This window comes from Psittacula echo, assembly GCF_963264785.1.
Source record: "Psittacula echo genome assembly, chromosome: 4".
In the NCBI taxonomy this organism is placed as follows: domain Eukaryota; kingdom Metazoa; phylum Chordata; class Aves; order Psittaciformes; family Psittacidae; genus Psittacula; species Psittacula echo.
The window spans coordinates 43,709,316-43,726,806 of record NC_137738.1 but is presented as its reverse complement, the minus strand read 5'-3'; the positions used below and the strand labels follow the sequence as shown (position 1 = coordinate 43,726,806).

General features: G+C 38.7%; 1 protein-coding gene across 3 annotated transcripts in view; it reads left to right on the top strand.

The window, feature by feature from the left end:
• Nucleotides 1-17,491, top strand: part of SERAC1 (serine active site containing 1) — a 28,504-nt gene that overhangs the window by 2,032 nt on the left and 8,981 nt on the right. For all 3 annotated transcript variants that reach the window (XR_013956510.1, XM_080614544.1, XM_080614545.1), the window contains exons 2-12: nt 584-684; nt 2,012-2,048; nt 2,356-2,492; nt 2,815-2,904; nt 3,245-3,376; nt 7,056-7,177; nt 8,288-8,416; nt 9,819-9,932; nt 13,306-13,468; nt 16,034-16,184; nt 17,009-17,150. Coding sequence is in view for 2 of the 3 variants with exons in the window: in XM_080614544.1 (XP_080470670.1) it covers nt 585-684; nt 2,012-2,048; nt 2,356-2,492; nt 2,815-2,904; nt 3,245-3,376; nt 7,056-7,177; nt 8,288-8,416; nt 9,819-9,932; nt 13,306-13,468; nt 16,034-16,184; nt 17,009-17,150 (1,317 nt within the window). In the remaining variant the exon portion in view is untranslated. The remainder of the gene's footprint in view (nt 1-583; nt 685-2,011; nt 2,049-2,355; nt 2,493-2,814; nt 2,905-3,244; nt 3,377-7,055; nt 7,178-8,287; nt 8,417-9,818; nt 9,933-13,305; nt 13,469-16,033; nt 16,185-17,008; nt 17,151-17,491) is intronic.

Here is a 17,491-nt window from a genome sequence, read left to right as displayed (position 1 = left end):
AGTTTTCACATTCTTAAAGCATTAGTTGGATTTGCCCTTTTAAGGGAAAAAATATGTAGTAGTAATTCTTGGAGCCTTGTTAGTCAAAATAAAAGACTTTCTTCCTAACAGAATCGGTTACAAACTTTGAAAGCATAAAGTTCATTACTGAGTTGTATTAAAGTCATGTCATAATGAGGAATGTCTTGATGGACATATGACTCTATCTGGTATTTAAGGGAGAGTTATGAAGAAGTAGGAAAGGAGGCTTACAAGAAGGGAAGTTAATTAGACATACATTCTAAAATCAAGAGTAAAACATAATTATATCAGACACTGCTTTAAATTTTTATTGTAATTGAAATGAAGCCTATTAAGTTAAAAAGTTCATAGACTTATTTAATTAGAGCACTTTATATAGAGTTAAATGACACAAATATGGTTTATTGTGACCTTTGCAATACTGACCTTTGTGGTAAAAGGACAGGGAAAGAACTGCTACAGGTTTTCTCCTGTAATTCTCAAATCAATCATTGCTTTCTCTCTTTTTGTTTGTTTGTTTTTTGGTTGTTGTTGTGTGTTTGTTTGTTTGTTTAACACACAGAATGTCAGTGGCTGCTTACTGTATATTTTGCTATAGACAAATAGGAACTATAGGAACTCCTGGTCCAGCCACAAAACCACACCTACCCTGGCATGATATCAGTAAGTACAGTTCTATATGTATTGATCTGAGGTGTTAATAAAAAGGAAAAAGCTGTGTTGATATGAACCCATGCATAATTAAATGATACTAAATATCTAAATCCCTAAATACTTTGTGATCACAGGCTTTTTTTGGCCTGAAGTGAGTATCTGCCTCTGACCTTGCTTTACATAATGATATGTAAAATTGACACTAGAAGATTATCTGGAATTAGAACGTAAGATGAAGGTCCCCTCTCTGAATGCAATCTCCATTTTATATCTTATTTTTTTTATAACTGTTAGAGCCATGAAACGATTACTTTCATAAACTATGAATAAGGTCGCAATAAAGTTTGTTCCTATTGTTTCTTTCTCCTTATTTACTGGTATTAATTCTGCAGTCTTTCCTACTTAGTGTCTGCTTTCTTCAATGCCTTCTGTATAGGATGACAATTTTAATGACTCTAAGGTTTATTTTTGAGCATTAACAGATAGAATATTTATTTTTCTGCTCTACAGGAAGCATTGCAATTTTTTGCCTTTTCAACTTTCTCTGCCAGTTATTTTTCAACATTTTCTGCCTCTTTTCTGCATGCAAAATTTTTACAGTTTCACAAAGAACCTGGTGGCAGTGGTTATGAGGCAAATCTCCCAGTTCATACTGAGAAAAAGAAATTATTCATGATAGGTGAGATGAGTTCCACTGGGTTTACTGCTACTAGTAATAATAGGGTTTCTCTGTATTGAGATCCTTACGTACAGATAATCCAGGCAAAATACTCAGATCTGTCAGGAATTGCTGGATTTAAAAGGGAAATTATTGCAAGTGGCATGTTCTTATTCAGCTGTTTGCTTTATATGTGAGATTCAGTGGAATTTTTTTTCAAAACCGTTTTCTTAAAGAGGCTCTGCAGCACTTTTCAAAGAACATACATGCTCCTGTATGTATTCATATAAATTGAAGAAATATCCACCATTGTGTAACTCCTTAAAATGTTCTGAATGAATGCTAGTTGCACAGGCAGAGAAAGTTTACTGTTCATTCCTGCAGCTCAGCAATGAATGTAATTAATTGATGGGTGGCAATACTGAAAGTAAATAGTACTGGCAGGATACATGTTTTATCATCTTGCTTAGGAGAGCAGGAAATTCTGATCAAGTATTGTTTTTCCTATTTGTAAATTTAGGTAATGATTTTCTGAAAGCCAGAGAGCAATGGAAAAGTTTAAAAAAGCTTACTCGTAGCGGCTGACATTCTTAGTGTCTGGTAATCAAATGCTAACTATATTTATATTGAGGTGATGGACACAACTTTGTTTGACATGAATTTTTGTTCATTTTCAAGGAAAAATTGCAAAGGTAACTGGATCACTGATACTTGGGTAAGTTGTAACTGACAAGCATGTATGTAACTTATGAATTAAAATTTTAACTGTATTATGTGTATCTTTCAAAAAATGCAACAATGTTACAGGACCTTTAGACATAGTAGAATATAGTTTTGAAGCATATTTTCTGACAGTTGTTACTTATTTTATGTATTTTAGAGTCTTTACTTTGCTAAGTTAATCTGTCAACTATTACAAACTTGGTAAAATCTTCATGATTAATACCAAAGTGATTGTTAACATGTTTTTACCATAGTATTTTTAAAATTAATGTTCATACACAGTTTTCTTTTATTTAAAGAGGTTTTGTATTCATTACATATGAAGTCCTGTCCTTAAAGAAGTTACTACAAATCGATACTCAAGCTCTACATCAGGAAAAACTTAAGTCCTATATATACGTACATACAGCTTCTCTAAATCAAAGTGAATACCAAGGTAAGATTTATAATTGTTTGGATTCTAAAAATAGCATATTAGGAGAATAGAATGTTTCTGTAAGTCACCCTTGTATAAGGAAAACTATATTACCTGAGATCTGTTACAAAAATAGTGTTCTTCACAATGTCGCCAAATTTATTTTAAACTGATGGCTGTTTTTTAAGATAGTTCTGTACATACAGTTATCTGTATATGAGATAATTGCCTCTATGTATGTCCATATGTGTATGTGTGTGTATATATTTTTTCATATATATATGGAAAATAATGTGAGAAAACTGTCTTTCAGACTTCCAGTAATCTAAAAATTCTCTTGTAGGAATCACATACCAAGCCAGAAAAGAAATCCATAAAGCAGTGAGGAAAATTCTAGAAACAGAAGCTAAATTTTTCCGGAGACCTTTTAAAGGTAGGTATTGAAAGCATGGCTTTTTATCTATGATTATTATTTTCGAACAGTGAAACATCAGTTGTTTAGAAAGTAAAGTAATTTTTCTTACCAAATTACCTTTTTCTTTTTTTTTTTTTTTTTTTGGTGATTGAAATGGTGGTAATATTACTTACAATTTTCTATATTAATAGTAAATGAAAGTGGTGTTTAAGAAGAGATTTGAGATTACTTGCTAATGATTAATATTCAATTATTAAAAGAAACAGTTGTTTTGGGTTTTTTTACTCAACAAATAGAAATGTGACTGTTAAAATGCTCATAAATAATAATGTCTTCTTCATTTCTGTCCTGGTAAAAGAACAATTCAGTACATTTGATGGAGAAGATCATGAATGTGCCTTATGGCTTCTCTTAAAGAGAACTCAGTCAGAAGACAAAGAGGTCCGACTACAGGCTGTACAAGACCTGGCAAACAACAGTCACTGGCATGGTAATGTATACAGAATACAGCCTAATTCATCCCAGAAATGGAAGTGTCTCAGCTGTTTCAGATCTGCTGCCAACAAAAGCTAGGAGTGGCAAGAAATGTAAATACTCTCTGAAATTTCATCTAAAATGTGAGGGGTTTATTTATATTTCAAGCAATCATTCTTTCCTTGTATCCTGGTACAGAGTATGTATCTGCAGTGCAGGCCTCTCTCTGTTTCCCCATCAGACAATTGCACCCACTGTTGTGCATTGCTGTGGTGTGGGAGAGCAGTTCATGTTCATTAATTCCTTGTTTTCAGTTGGGACTGCCAGCGCGATCACAAGTCCTGGCAGTGATTTTTATAAGGCTCTGTAAGAGTGACTTCAAGGCCATGGTTAAGTTAATAAAAGTTGATTAGTAGCTGATAGGTAGTAATAGCAAAGTAGTAATGAGAAACTAGAGATAGAGGACTTGTATCTGCAAGTATTATTTGTAAGCCATTTTCCATCTTAGCTGTTATTTAGTAGTAATAAGCTCTCCCTGTTGCTTTAGCAGCAAATATCCTTGAAACCCCAAGTAAAGGTGGTGTTTGTTAATATGTTTGGCTTCTTCCTCCCCTTCATCACTAGTCCACATAAACTAGGTGACACTAATCTTAACTTTCATTATTGTGGTAACTTGGTCAGCTGAGGACCTTTCACTCTTGCAGTGCTTTATAGGATTTATCTTATTTCAGGTTACCTCTTTAAAATTCTAATTAATTTCCTCAAGAAATTTACATCAAAAAGCTGTGTTTGAAAACATTTGAAAGCTAGAATGTACCAAAACTGAAGCTTTGTATACTAATTTAGTATAACTGTCTCCTGTATATAGGAGAACATCTGTTAGCAGGTGATCTCATGTCTTAGTGCACAAGATGGCCAGTACTCAGGAATCTAGTTGCTTTTTCTTTTCTTTTTTCTGTAGTGCTCATTGCTGTAGGATTTTGGAGTTTCACAAATACTAATTATTCTTGCTAGCTACCTCATGAAAGAAAATTTTTTTAAGCTGATATTCCAGAACCGAGTCCAAGAAAGATTAAAACTGAAAGTATGTGCTAACTTTTCACAGCTAAGACCAAATTGTTCAGCAAATCTGTTAGCATAAGTAGAGTATTTTGCTTGTCCAAAAGCACAGCTTTGGTGACTTCAGTTTGCAGCTGTAAATGTTCTGCACCAAATTACAAAATATGACTGATATCTGACTGTGAAAATTATATTTTAAATGGTTTGTCAGTTTTGTTCTAGAATTGTATAACAGTGACAAAGATAGAAACAAATTTATAGAAAAAAATATCGTTCCCATTTAAGGTTTGTTTGGTTTTTTTTTTTTCCCTTTCATTTTGCTACTCAGTTTCAGTATGTAATTTCACATTTTTCCAGCTATAGAATCATAGAATAGTTAGGGTTGGAAAGAACCTTAAGATCATCTAGTTCCAACCCCCCTGCCATGGGCAGGGACACCTCACACTAAACCATGCCACTCAAGTCTCTGTCCAACCTGGCCTTGAACACCACCAGGGATGGAACATTCACAACTTCCTTGGGCAACCCATTCCAGTGCCTCACCACCCTTACAGTAAAGAATTTCTTCCTTATATCCAATCTAAACTTCCCCTGTTTACGTTTTAACCTGTTACCCCTTGTCCTGTCACTACAGTCCCTAGTGAAGAATCCCTCTCCAGCACCCTTGTAACCCCCCCTCAGATACTGGAAGGCTGCTATGAAGTCTTCATGCAGCCTTCTCTTCTCCAGGCTGAACAGCCCCAACTTTCTCAGCCTGTCTTCATACGGGAGGTGCTCCAGTCCCCTGATCATCCTCGTGGCCCTCCTCTGGACTTGTTCCAACAGTTCCATGTCCTTTTTATGTTGAGGACACCAGAACTGCACACAATACTCCAAGTGACGTGTCATGAAAGCAGAGTAGGGGGGCAGGATCACCTCCTTCGACCTGCTGGTCACGCTCCTCTTGATGCAGCCCAGGATACGGTTGGCTTTCTGGGCTGCGAGTGCACACTGCAGCCAGCTCATGTTCATTTTCTCATCGACCAACACCCCCAAGTCCTTCTCTGCAGGGCTGCTCTGAATCTCTTCTCTGCCCAACCTGTAGCTGTGCCTGGGATTGCTCTGACCCAGGTGTAGGGCCTTGCACTTGGCATGGTTAAACTTCCTAAAGTTGGCATCAGCCCACCTCACAAGCATGTCGAGGTCCCTCTGCATGGCATTCCTTCCCTCCAGCGTATCAGCCGAACCACACAGCTTGGTGTCATCGGCAAACTTGCTGAGGGCGCACTCAATCCCACTGTCCATGTCACCGACAAAGATGTTGAACAAGACCGGTTCCAACACCAATCCCTGAGGGACACCACTCGTTACAGGTCTCCAGCCGGACATTGATCCATTGACCACAACTCTTTGCGTGTGGCCATCCAGCCAGTTCTTTATCCACTGAGTGGTCTGCCTATCTAATTGATGTCTCTCCAATTTAGAGACAAGGATGTCAGTGGGACAGTGTCAAATGCTTTGCACAAGTCCAGGTAGATGACATCAACTGCTCTACTCCTGTCCATCAGTTCCATAGCCCCATGAGAAGGCCACCAAATTGGTCAGGCAGGATTTCCCCTTAGTGAAGCCATGCTGGCTGTCACCAACCACCTTGTTGCTTTTCATGTGCCTTAGCATGTCTTCCAGGAGAATCTGCTCCAAGATTTTGCCAGGCACGGAGGTGAGACTGACTGGTCTGTAATTCCCTGGGTCATCCATTTTTCCCTTCTTAAAAATGGATCTTCTTAAATTCTTAAATATTTCCCTTTTTCCAGTCGTCAGGAACTTCACCTGACTGCCATGATTTTTCAAATGTGATGGCCAGTGGCTTAGCAACTTCATTCGCCAGCTCCTTCAGGACCTGAGGATGGATTTCATCAGGTCCCATGGACTTGTGTACGTTCAGGTTTTTAAGATGGTCTTGAACCAGATCCTCTCCTACAGTGGGCCTAGGGTTTTCATTCTTACAGTCCCTGCGTCCGCCTTCCAAGACTTCGGTGGTGTGGTCAGAGCATTTGCCAGTGAAGACCAAGGCAAAGAAGTCATTAAGAACCGAAGAAGTCAGTAAGAACCTATGATGTAGGTAGAATTTGGAAAGGAACATTAGTTACTGTTTAAATCTGGTAGGGTTACTGAAAGTCTGTCTTGTATCTTCTGTAACAATTTTACTGAAATACGTATTTTGTATCATTTAAAATTAGATGTCTCTGCAGCATGTGGATTTAAGGCTGTTTTTTAATACTGTATGAAGAAAAGGTATGCAGGATGCCTTTCAAATTTTAACTGAAGCCCAGGCGTTAAGCTTGGGTTTATAGTTCTTGTATTCCTTTCACAGCGGCAATACTGAATGTTTGGTTTTGCCTGGATTCAACTTCTATCTGAGAACCATTATCAGACTGGTCTCTAATGAACGATTAGTGACCAGGTATATTTTAGCTCGGTATAATGCTGGTCTAACATCTGCAATTTTTACCTTTAGGAATTTGTGATTACAAAATTGCAGAGAGGTTGCTCTTTTTTCAAGTGTTTTTACAAAGTAGATCAGAAACTACATTTAAAAACCAAATTAAATACTTAACTATAGTTTTAACTCTGACACTGAAGTTCTTGTACTACAGGTTATCAGTATGGTACAGTTGCCCAAACCTGTGATCAAAGGACTGCTATAGGGTTGGCTCGATCCAAAGATATCAACCTTCGCTTTTTCCTGCCTCCACCACCGTTGCCAGAAATAAAGAATGTAAGTAAATGAAAAGCAGATATTAAATGGTTTTTGCTTGCATAGTTGGTTTTAGTGCTTTTGTTGTTGGTAACTGTACTGAAGTGGAGTTCTTCTAAAGTAATGAAGTAGTAAAATTGAGACCAAAATACAAAACTGTCATATACTGATATACCCCTGCGGTCATCCTAGATTGCCTTGTTGATACTGACAGACGCCTACATGTAGAGAGCTTTTCTGGAGGCTTTTGTATCCTCAGTACCAGTGTAAGTCTCTGCTGTAGGCCCACTTCTGTTGCCAGCTTTTGGTTACCAACAAATCTGTATTGGATAAATTTGGCCTTGGTTTGTTTTTATGGTAATTAGTAAATGTATATGTATGATGGTTTGAGCAATCATGTCATTATATCAGCTTCTTCAGTAAACAGAATTGGCACATAAAGCGTAATATAAAAGGTCTTTTGTAATGCTAATAGAATGAATGCTGGCAGAAGTCCCTGTCAGAAAATACCTGTAGATCTTAACTAATGAAACTCTGAAAACCAGCTTTGATAGGTAGAGATATTCTCAGCTTTTGCTTTCTTATCTTTGTAACATTACATGATAGTGGATATGTACCTGTCAGTCCTGAAGTACTAGGTTATACTAGTATATGGTTGTATATATACTCTATTTTCCTGTCATCTACTCTGATTATTAAATGAACATCTATATGAATATTTTGGAGATAAAAGATTAAAAGAACTGTTGTCTGTATTTTCTATTAGTAATTTATGCATCCATTTTAATGCAGCAGCACCAAAATGACTGTGTAGCTAAGGGTGAACTTTTAAGCTTCCTATGCCAAGAAGAATGTTTTTTTCTTTTTTGGACCTATTAGAATAAGGCCATCAAAGTATGAATTTTAAAGCTTGCTTTTCATCACTCAGATGGTGGGTTTAGAATTACTAGTTTCCAAAGTCTTTAGAGGTGTAATATAAAACCAAAGTTGCAGAGCACTTAAGTCCAGGGTTTGTGTTTTATGGCCTTACTAATATGGATGATTTCGTTATTTCAGATATCTTTTCTTTCCTCTGTGTTTTGCTTCATGCTTTGAACAGAACTAAAAGCTATTTGCGCTTATTTCTCACAGGATTACACCACAGAAGATGAACTTCGCCTGTTGTTAGTATCTTTACCTCAGACCGATCTTGATCCATGTGTCCAGCACTTCACATCTCTTGCTTTACGTGAAAGTAGCCAGATTCTTGCTGCACAAAGGGTGAGTTCCCACCTGCAGAATAGAGCTACTTGGGTTCTTTGTTCCTTCAGAGCTCAAAGACACAAACCTGTTTTCATATTTTTGAGTGTTACAGGAGAAAGAGACTTTGTGACTATACAACATAAGTAAAATCTCTTCTACACACTGTCTGCTTGAAAGCTTGTTCATCTTTCCCAACTGTACTGGTTGGTCTAGTGAAAGATTATATCTTTTCTTACAAGCCTTCCCATAAAGCAGATATTTCAGTATTTTGTCCAGAACATTTCCTTCCCTTGCAGTGCTCATAAAATGATTTTTCATGTTTCATCTTACCTGTTGTTTGAGTATTCTTCGCTGCTGAGGTGATTAAACCTCTTTTAAGTCTTACTGATAAATTGTTAGCACACCTTAAATAGTAAACTCTCTTATACCACATGGAAATGCCTCCCTGTAACAGGTCATTATTGCCAAAACCAGAATTTAAATAGTCTAGCAGTCTGTTTGTACTTGGAAACTCGGAACTTTCTTCAATTCTTTGTCCAACAATTTGTCCAACAAAAAAAGTCCAACAATTTCCTAAGTGGCTTTAGGAATGTGATTAAAGTGCTGTTATTGCTTAAAAATAATAATTGTAATCCCAGTGTAATCCACTGTCTTATTTTGCATTTTATTTTTTATTGAAAAGTTGTGACTGCTTAATTAGTGATTACTTTTTATAAAATGCAATCGTAAAAATTACTGTCATGTTTTAATAATGCTGCCTGTCAGGCTTTGTTTAGAGATTTCAGAGTGCAATGACTACTTCCTATGACACAATTATGTGTAATATTTTTACAGTATCACCCCTTATTGTTTTTATACTGAGTCCTCTTGTTTCAAAGAGAGTTTTAGTAAGACACCACACTTGGAGGCATTTTGATAATCATGCTGTTCTAGAAAATTGATTTTTATTGAGGTTATGCTGGTCTTCCTATTGCATGATTGACAAAGACTGGTCCTCAGAGACCATGCCATGTGTTGAAGACCTTTCTTCCTTCTTTTCCTCCTCTTCTCTTTATTGCAGCTATGGAAATCTAGATGCAGTATGAATCTTGCTTTTTTTCATGCTTGAGCAAATGATCTTAAAAGAAGACATTCATCAACAAAATGAAAATCATACATTTTGACCCTTAATTTATGTTTTGAAGCTAATAGACTATGGAGTCTACTGACTGGAAATCTAGTTAATATTTTCAGTTTGAAATACTAGATATTTTTATTGTGTACTGTTGTGTAATTTGTATGTTCTGAAAAGTGCATGCATGCTGTGCACTCTTTGTAGAAATTTCTATGCACCATTACACACTTAATGTTTTAGTTTAGAAATGCTGATTTTTCGTAGCCATTTGGAATGTGGTGTAATTTTTACTGATTCTCATTTCAGGGAGGTTTATGGTGTTTTGGAGGCAATGGACTTCCATATTGTGAGACACTGAGTAAGATCCCTTCAGAGACAGTGGAACTGTTTTGCTTGCAAGCTTTAGTACAGCATTCTAAGGTAATTTGTCCGTTAAACTATAACTGAAAAGCAAAATTTATAAACATTCTGTTCTAATGCTCTCATATACTGGGAAGGAGTTGCCATTTCCTTGTTTCCTATCCCTTACCCCTTCTGTAAGGATATTCAAACAACCAAGACTGGTGAGAACTGGAAGGCAGCATGACAAACTCTTTTTTTCTGATGGGAAGTGAATATAAGTTCTGTTATTTCTAATTAGCCTGTATAAGTTCCACTGTAGTGTACTTAGAATCGTAGAATAGTTAGGGTTGGAAAGAACCTTAAGATCATCTAGTTCCAGCCCCCCTGCCATGGGCAGGGACACCTCACACTAAACCATGCCACCCAAGGCTTCGTCCAGCCTGGCCTTGAACACCACCAGGGATGGAGCATTCACAACCTCCCTGGGCAACCTATTCCAGTGCCTCACCACCCTTACAGTAAAGAATTTCTTCCTTATATCCAATCTAAACTTCCCCTGTTTAAGTTTTAACCTGTTACCCCTTGTCCTATCACTACAGTCCCTAGTGAAGAATCCCTCTCAGCACCCTTGTAGGCCCCCTTCAGATACTGGAAGGCTGCTATGAGGTCTCCATGCAGCCTTCTCTTCTCCAGGCTGAACAGCCCCAACTTTCTCAGCCTGTCTTCATACGGGAGGTGCTTCAGTCCCCTGATCAATCCCACTGTCCATGTCACCGACAAAGATGTTGAACAAGGCCAGTCCCAGTACTGATCCCTGAGGGACACCACTCGTTACTGGTCTCCAGCCGGATATGGAGCCATTGACCACAACTCTTTGCGTGCGGCCATCCAGCCAGTTCTTTATCCACCGAGTGGTCCACCCATCAAATTGATGTCTCTCCAATTTAGAGACAAGGATGTCAGTGGGACAGTGTCAAATGCTTTGCACAAGTCCAGGTAGATGACATCAACTGCTCTACTCCTGTCCATCAGTTTCATAGCCGCATTATAGAAGGCCACCAAATTGGTCAGGCAGGATTTCCCCTTAGTGAAGCCATGCTGGCTGTCACCAACCACCTTGTTGCTTTTCATGTGCCTTAGCATGTCTTCTAGGAGAATCTGCTCCAAGAGTTTGCCTGGCACAGAGGTGAGACTGACTGGTCTGTAATTCCCTGGGTCATCCGTTTTTCCCTTCTTAAAAATGGGGGTTATATTTCCCTTTTTCCAGTCATCGGGAGCTTCACCTGACTGCCATGATTTTTCAAATGTGATGGCCAGTGGCTTAGCAACTTCATTCGCCAGCTCCTTCAGGACCTGAGGATGGATTTCGTCAGGTCCCATGGACTTGTGTACGTTCAGGTTTTTAAGATGGTCTTGAACCAGATCCTCTCCTACAGTGGGCCTAGGGTCTTCATTCTTACAGTCCCTGCATCCGCCTTTCAGGACTTGGGTGGTGCGGTCAGAGCCTTTGCCAGTGAAGACCGAGGCAAAGAAGTCATTAAGAACCTCAGCCTTCTCCAAATCCTGGGTAGCCAGTTCTCCAAATAGCTTCCGGAGGGGGCCTACGTTGTCCCTGGTCTGTCTTTTATTCGCTACGTACCTATAGAATCCCTTCCTGTTGTACTTAACATCCCCAGCCAAGTTTAATTCTAACGCGGCCTTAGCTTTCCTAACCTGGTCCCTAGCTTGCTGGGCAACATCCCTGTATTCTTCCCAGGCCGCCTGTCCCTGCGTCCACCTTCTATAAGCCTCTTTTTTCCTTTGAATTTTCCTCAGCAGCTCCTTATCCATCCAAGGAGGTCTCCTGGCCCTCTTGCTGCACTTCCTTCTAGTTGGGTTGCAACACTCCTGAGCTTGGTGCAGGTGATCCTTGAATAACAACCAACAGTCTTGGGCCCCCCTGCCCTCTAGGGATATATCCCATGGAACCTTACTAAGCAGGTTCCTGAAGAGGCCAAAGTCTGCTCTCTTGAAGTCCAGGGCAGTGAGCTTGCTGCACACTCTTCTCACTGTCCTGAGGATCTCAAATACTTGTATGTATTTTTCAAAAAGTAAAGAGCAGCTCTGACACAGAAAAGCAGGAGAGAATGTCTGAAGTCCAGAAGTCTTTTGCTGTTTAGGGCTACCTCCCACTGACACTCAGAGTCATTTGAGATAGACATTATGAGGCTCTGCAGCTTCTCAGTAAGTGAGATACTGGTAATACGAAATTCTCAGTGCAAAGTATGTGTTAATTTGTGTAAGTTGGTGTACATTAATTCAGAAATCTTACAAGTGGTCTCTTAATGCTCTTAATCTAACTGTAGTGCCAGGTTTCTAAAAAGCAGAGTAGCTTCATGAATTCATTTTAATCAAAAGCCAGAATGAAATGCAAACTTTGACTTTCAAAAAAAGCCCTTCTTCCAGGGGTCATTGCCTTTGCAGAACATTGCACAGTATGAACCTAATACAGTGCATCTTTCCAGGACCAGTCTGTTCTTTGCAGACACATCTCTCACAGATGGAGAGTATGGAAGACTTCATGTAGCAGTGATTCTTCTTGTTCCCTATTGCTGTACTCTTCTGTGTGTGCTTAATTGCTCAGAAGCTTAGAACACTGAGAAACAGCATTGAGAATGCCAAATTGTTATTGGTAGTAGGCATGGATAAAGAGCAGTTTGCCAGTATTCCTTGCTCATCTTCCATATACATAGAAATTCTGACTCAGTCTAGAACTTCTTATACTCCAGATTTTCAGTTTAAACAAGTTGTGTGTGTCTGTTGAAAGCCACAGATTTGAGGACATCATGCCACACATTTTCAAGCACTGTAAAGAACATGTTCAAGTCAGAAGCATTTGGCCAATATCAGTAGTTGCCACAACAACTAATTAGTGTATATTCATCTGCTTGGACTAGAATCTGTTATTGCCCTTAAGATCAGTAATTATAGCAGCACTACATGGGACATAGACGTATCTTTGATGTATCTTTGACATACCATTCAAAGAGAAGGGATTATAGTGATTCCATTTTACATGGTGAACAGGAAGAGAGGTAGCTAGGGTTGAGATAGTGCTCTAACAAATGGAGATAATTATCCTGTTCAGACTCTTAAACTTTTGTTGAAGTTTGATCACGCCAAGTGGAGAGCTATCTCATCTCTCTCAAATGTGGAGGAGAGTAGAGTGATGATACTCAGCATCTTTCAGGTTGTTAATCCAGAGAAATCATGTGTTTAGCACATTTTAATATGCTTATTTTCAACTTTAATTACTTTGTCTTCAACTACGGCATAACACATTCTAGATTAGTAAGAATTTCTACATATTAAGGGCTCGGCATCATTCAAACTCCCTAATATGTGAATTAACAGCATCTCAACCTTTTGCAGAATGTCTACTTACTGTCATTGTATTTACTGTATTTACTAGGTTTCTTCTCACTGTGATAAAATTGAAGCTAAAGGAGGCCTTCAGTTACTACAGAGGATATACCAGCTACGTAAAGATTCAGCGAAAATACAAAGAAACATAATTCGCATTATTGGAAATATGGCTTTGGACGAACGTCTTCATGCATCCATAGTACGTGCAGGTAAAAGGAAAGCAAGTGCAAGCAGTTTGAATGTCAGATTTCTATTCTAAAATTTTCGGAGGATTCAGTGCTTTTTTAAAATACAATGGACGATGGTGGTGGTGTGTTTTTTGTATTTGTGAGGATGGGGAGGTGGTGCTATTGTTTTTTAAATACAGAAAGTATAGACAGTTTAGATGGTGTTGATTAAAAAGTCCTGTATGCTGTCTGGCCAACATACATCAGTGCTGCAGAGGTGTGCTAAGTCTGATGGATGGTGATAGTTTGGACTTGATTGGTGTTCAGTTTACATTACTGCAAAGATCTTCTGAGTTTTCTTCTCTTGCTGATAATTTTTCTTTTAATTGACTGTGTTTTAGTCTTGTAAAGGAACAGAACAGCTTGTAGTCCATAGCTTTTGGAACAAAGTGAAACATGCCTTTCCACCCTCTCTTGTTTCATGTTAGGCTAGGAACTTCTGCTAAGTTTTGCTCTGATACCCCTTTTTAATGCCCCTAATTATCACAATTATATTTCTGTACCAAATAAATAATTCCCTATGTTTTATTAGGAAATAAAGAATAAGAAAAATAAAAGATACCAGTATGCTGTTGTATACATCTGAGCTGTTATCTGCCTCTTAAACACATTTTTAATCTGCTGTTGCAAAAAGGAGAAGTAGCAAAGGCACAGGGAAAGACCATGAGGGTGATTAAGAATTTGGAATGACTGTGGTATAAAGAACAAATAACTAGAATAGGACACTTAGTATGAAAAAAGCAACTGAAGGAGAATATGACTGAGATTTATAAAATCCTCACTAGCATAGAGAATGCAAAAAGGGAATTGTCATCTGCTGTTTCTTGTCATGCAAGACCAAAGGTTCTTGTATGTTAAATTACCAAGAGGCAGAACAAATAAATGTATACATTTATGTACATCCCAGACACAGCTACAGGTTGAGCAAAGAAAAGATTCAGAGCTGCCATGTGGAGGACTTGGAGGTGTTGGTCGATGGGGAAAATGAACATGAGCCAGCTTCAGTGTGCGCTCGCAGCCCAGAAAGCCAACCGTATCCTGGGCTGCATCAAAAGGAGCATGACCAGCAGGTTGAAGGAGGTGATCCCGCCCCTCTACTCTGCTCTTGTGAGACCTCACTTGGAGTATTGTGTGCAGTTCTGGTGTCCTCAACATAAAAAGGACATGGAACTGTTGGAACAAGTCCAGAGGAGGCCACGAGGATGATCAGGAGTCTGGAGCACCTCCCGTATGAAGACAGGCTGAGAAAGTTGGGGCTGTTCAGCTTGGAGAAGAGAAGGCTGCATGAAGACTTCATAGCAGCCTTCCAGTATCTGAAGGGGGCCTACAGGGATGCTGGAGAGGGATTCTTCACTAGGGACTGTAGTGATAGGACAAGGGGTAATGGGTTCAAACTTAAACAGGGGAAGTTTAGATTGGACATAAGGAAGAAATTCTTTACTGTAAGGGTGGTGAGGCACTGGAATGGGTTGCCCAGGGAAGTTGTGAATGCTCCATCCCTGGTGGTGTTCAAGGCCAGGTTGGACAGAGATTTGAGTGGCATGGTTTAGTGTGAGGTGTCCCTGCCCATGGCAGGGGGGTTGGAACTAGATGATCTTAAGGTCCTTTCCAACCCTAACTATTCTATGGTTCTATGATTCTATGATTTTTTTCCATACAGTGTGTGACCCAACTAAAACTTGCCACAGAACATTGTGATTGTTGAAGACTTAAAGAGTTTCAAAAAGTAATTAGACGAATTCAGGGAAAGGGAAATCCATAAAGTTCTACACACAGAAGCCAAGTTGGCTGTGGAAGCCTGGAAGAATATAGTAGAGAATCAGCCCTATAATACTTGTCCTTTTATTGCTCTATTCCTTTATTGTTCTGCAGCTTCCATTACTGCTTACTTTTGGAGAAAGACAGCTGGACTACAAAGGCCTTGAGTCTGAGCTTTGGCACCTTTCTTGCATTCTGATATGATGACTGATATGATGACTGCTAAAACCATATGTATAGAGGAAGAGATTGTAACAGAAGAGTCAGCAGCTTCCTGGGGCAAAGCTCTCAGTATAAATGGGATTGTAGACAGTGAACCAGAGTCCAGAATTGAGCAGTTTTATATTGCTGGTTAAGGGTTGATAAAACTACTCTTTTGTTGCTGGATGATGTGGAAGAAGCAAGAACATCTAAGGCTCTTTTCCTTTGCAAAAGCTGTGACACAGGAAGAGAAAGAAAAGCAATGATGCTTTTCTTCTGTAGTAGCTGTGATAGGGCATCTGAGGGCAGAAGGATTCTGAACACGATTTTTGACTCTTCATCTTGGCTCTTATAAGAGAAATGCAAAAGCAGAGATCTTGCTAATTTTAACTGGACTAGCTTGGCAGTTTTTAATTTATTTGGAGAACTGAAAATAGATTATAGGTAGTGTTCTTAAGGATAACTTGCACAGGAGTCAAGTTATTTTTTCTGTTTTCACAAGTATATTTTGAAGTATGATGTTTCTGAATTCTTTTGTTTGGATGATGTTTCTATTAGTTAAACTGCCACTTTATTTTTTCAATGTAGGTTGGATTTCTGTACTTGCTGAAGTAATGAAATCCCCACATATCATTCAGTCTTCTCATGCAGCCAGAGCTTTGGCTAATCTAGACAGAGACACAGTGAAAGAAAAGTATCTAGATGGTGTTTATGTCTTACATCCACAATATCGCAGCAGGTAAAGTGGAAGGAGATACTGTACATGTTGAGTTACTTGTACATGTTGTACTTTCAGTTGCTTGTTAAACTGTTTAGTTAAAAAACTTTGAAAGACCTGACATCAGAGTGCTGCTGTACTGTCACCTGCTCCTCCTGTTCTTTGCTGGATTGAGAGGACCGAATCTAGATTCTCAGACAGAACAACAGAAGTGGTTGGAGCAGTCCATGACTGTAAAAGTATTATTGTACTGCATGGAGAAATCCAAACAGAACACAAGATGAATTACTGCTTTTCATGCATTACAACCATGTAACCTTTGCGCTGGCTGTCTTGGGATAATTTTTTTTTGCCTTGTAATTATTTTGCTGGCAGCAGCACATGTTGGCTTAAGATGCAGTAAATTTACAGCTGCAGCTTCTTTTAATGGGGATTGTATATCTGGGGCTGAAGCAGTCTCCACTGTGGTATGTCACTTAGTAGCAACTATTCCCTGGATTATTGGTGTGAGTTACAATGAAGATGTAATTACATGATAAGGCTGGGACTACCAGGCCGCATTAAGAGTAGCCAGAGAGAATGTTGTTTTTCATTATAGAAAAATATGACTTGTGGGCTGGGTATTTTCCATACTTCTTTTTCTATCTCTCTCTTCTGGGTGGATCCCTGTTTTTTGTCTTGTTCTGAGTATCCTCTTTGAAAGGTCATGAAATGTTTACCCTAAGATGTCACATATAGTGTTGAAAATAGAATTTTGTCATCCCTTAGGTTAAAAGTTATGTGTAAATTTTATTTGCTAAAAATATGTACCATGCAGCTCTTAGTCATTGCTTTTTCTGTATCAGTCAGCCCATCAGAGCAGACATCCTTTTTGTTCATGGTCTTTTGGGAGCAGCATTTAAAACCTGGCGACAGCAAGATATTGACCGGCGTTTGGATAAGAAAGCTTCTGAAGGACAAGAGGAGTATAGTCAGTGCTGGCCAAAGGTAAAAGACAACAACATCCTCATTAGTTTCTCATGAATGAGAGCTGTCCAGAGGATCTAGAGTTACACTGTCTGCAGTTGTCTTTTTTGAATCAAATTACTTGTAATGTGTTATACAAGTAGCACTTTTCAAATTCCTGATATATTTTTGTTAGTAAGCTGAAATCTTGAGCAGGTTGTTCTTGCAATGGAAAATCCCTGCTAACTTTAAGCCTTCAACATCATTCTTCTGCTATGGAATGTTATTGCTGAGAAAAAATATACATAAAACTAATTTTTAATTATAATTTCTTACATAGCTGTCTGAGTACCTCAGATTTTGCAGATTGCTACTTAAATATT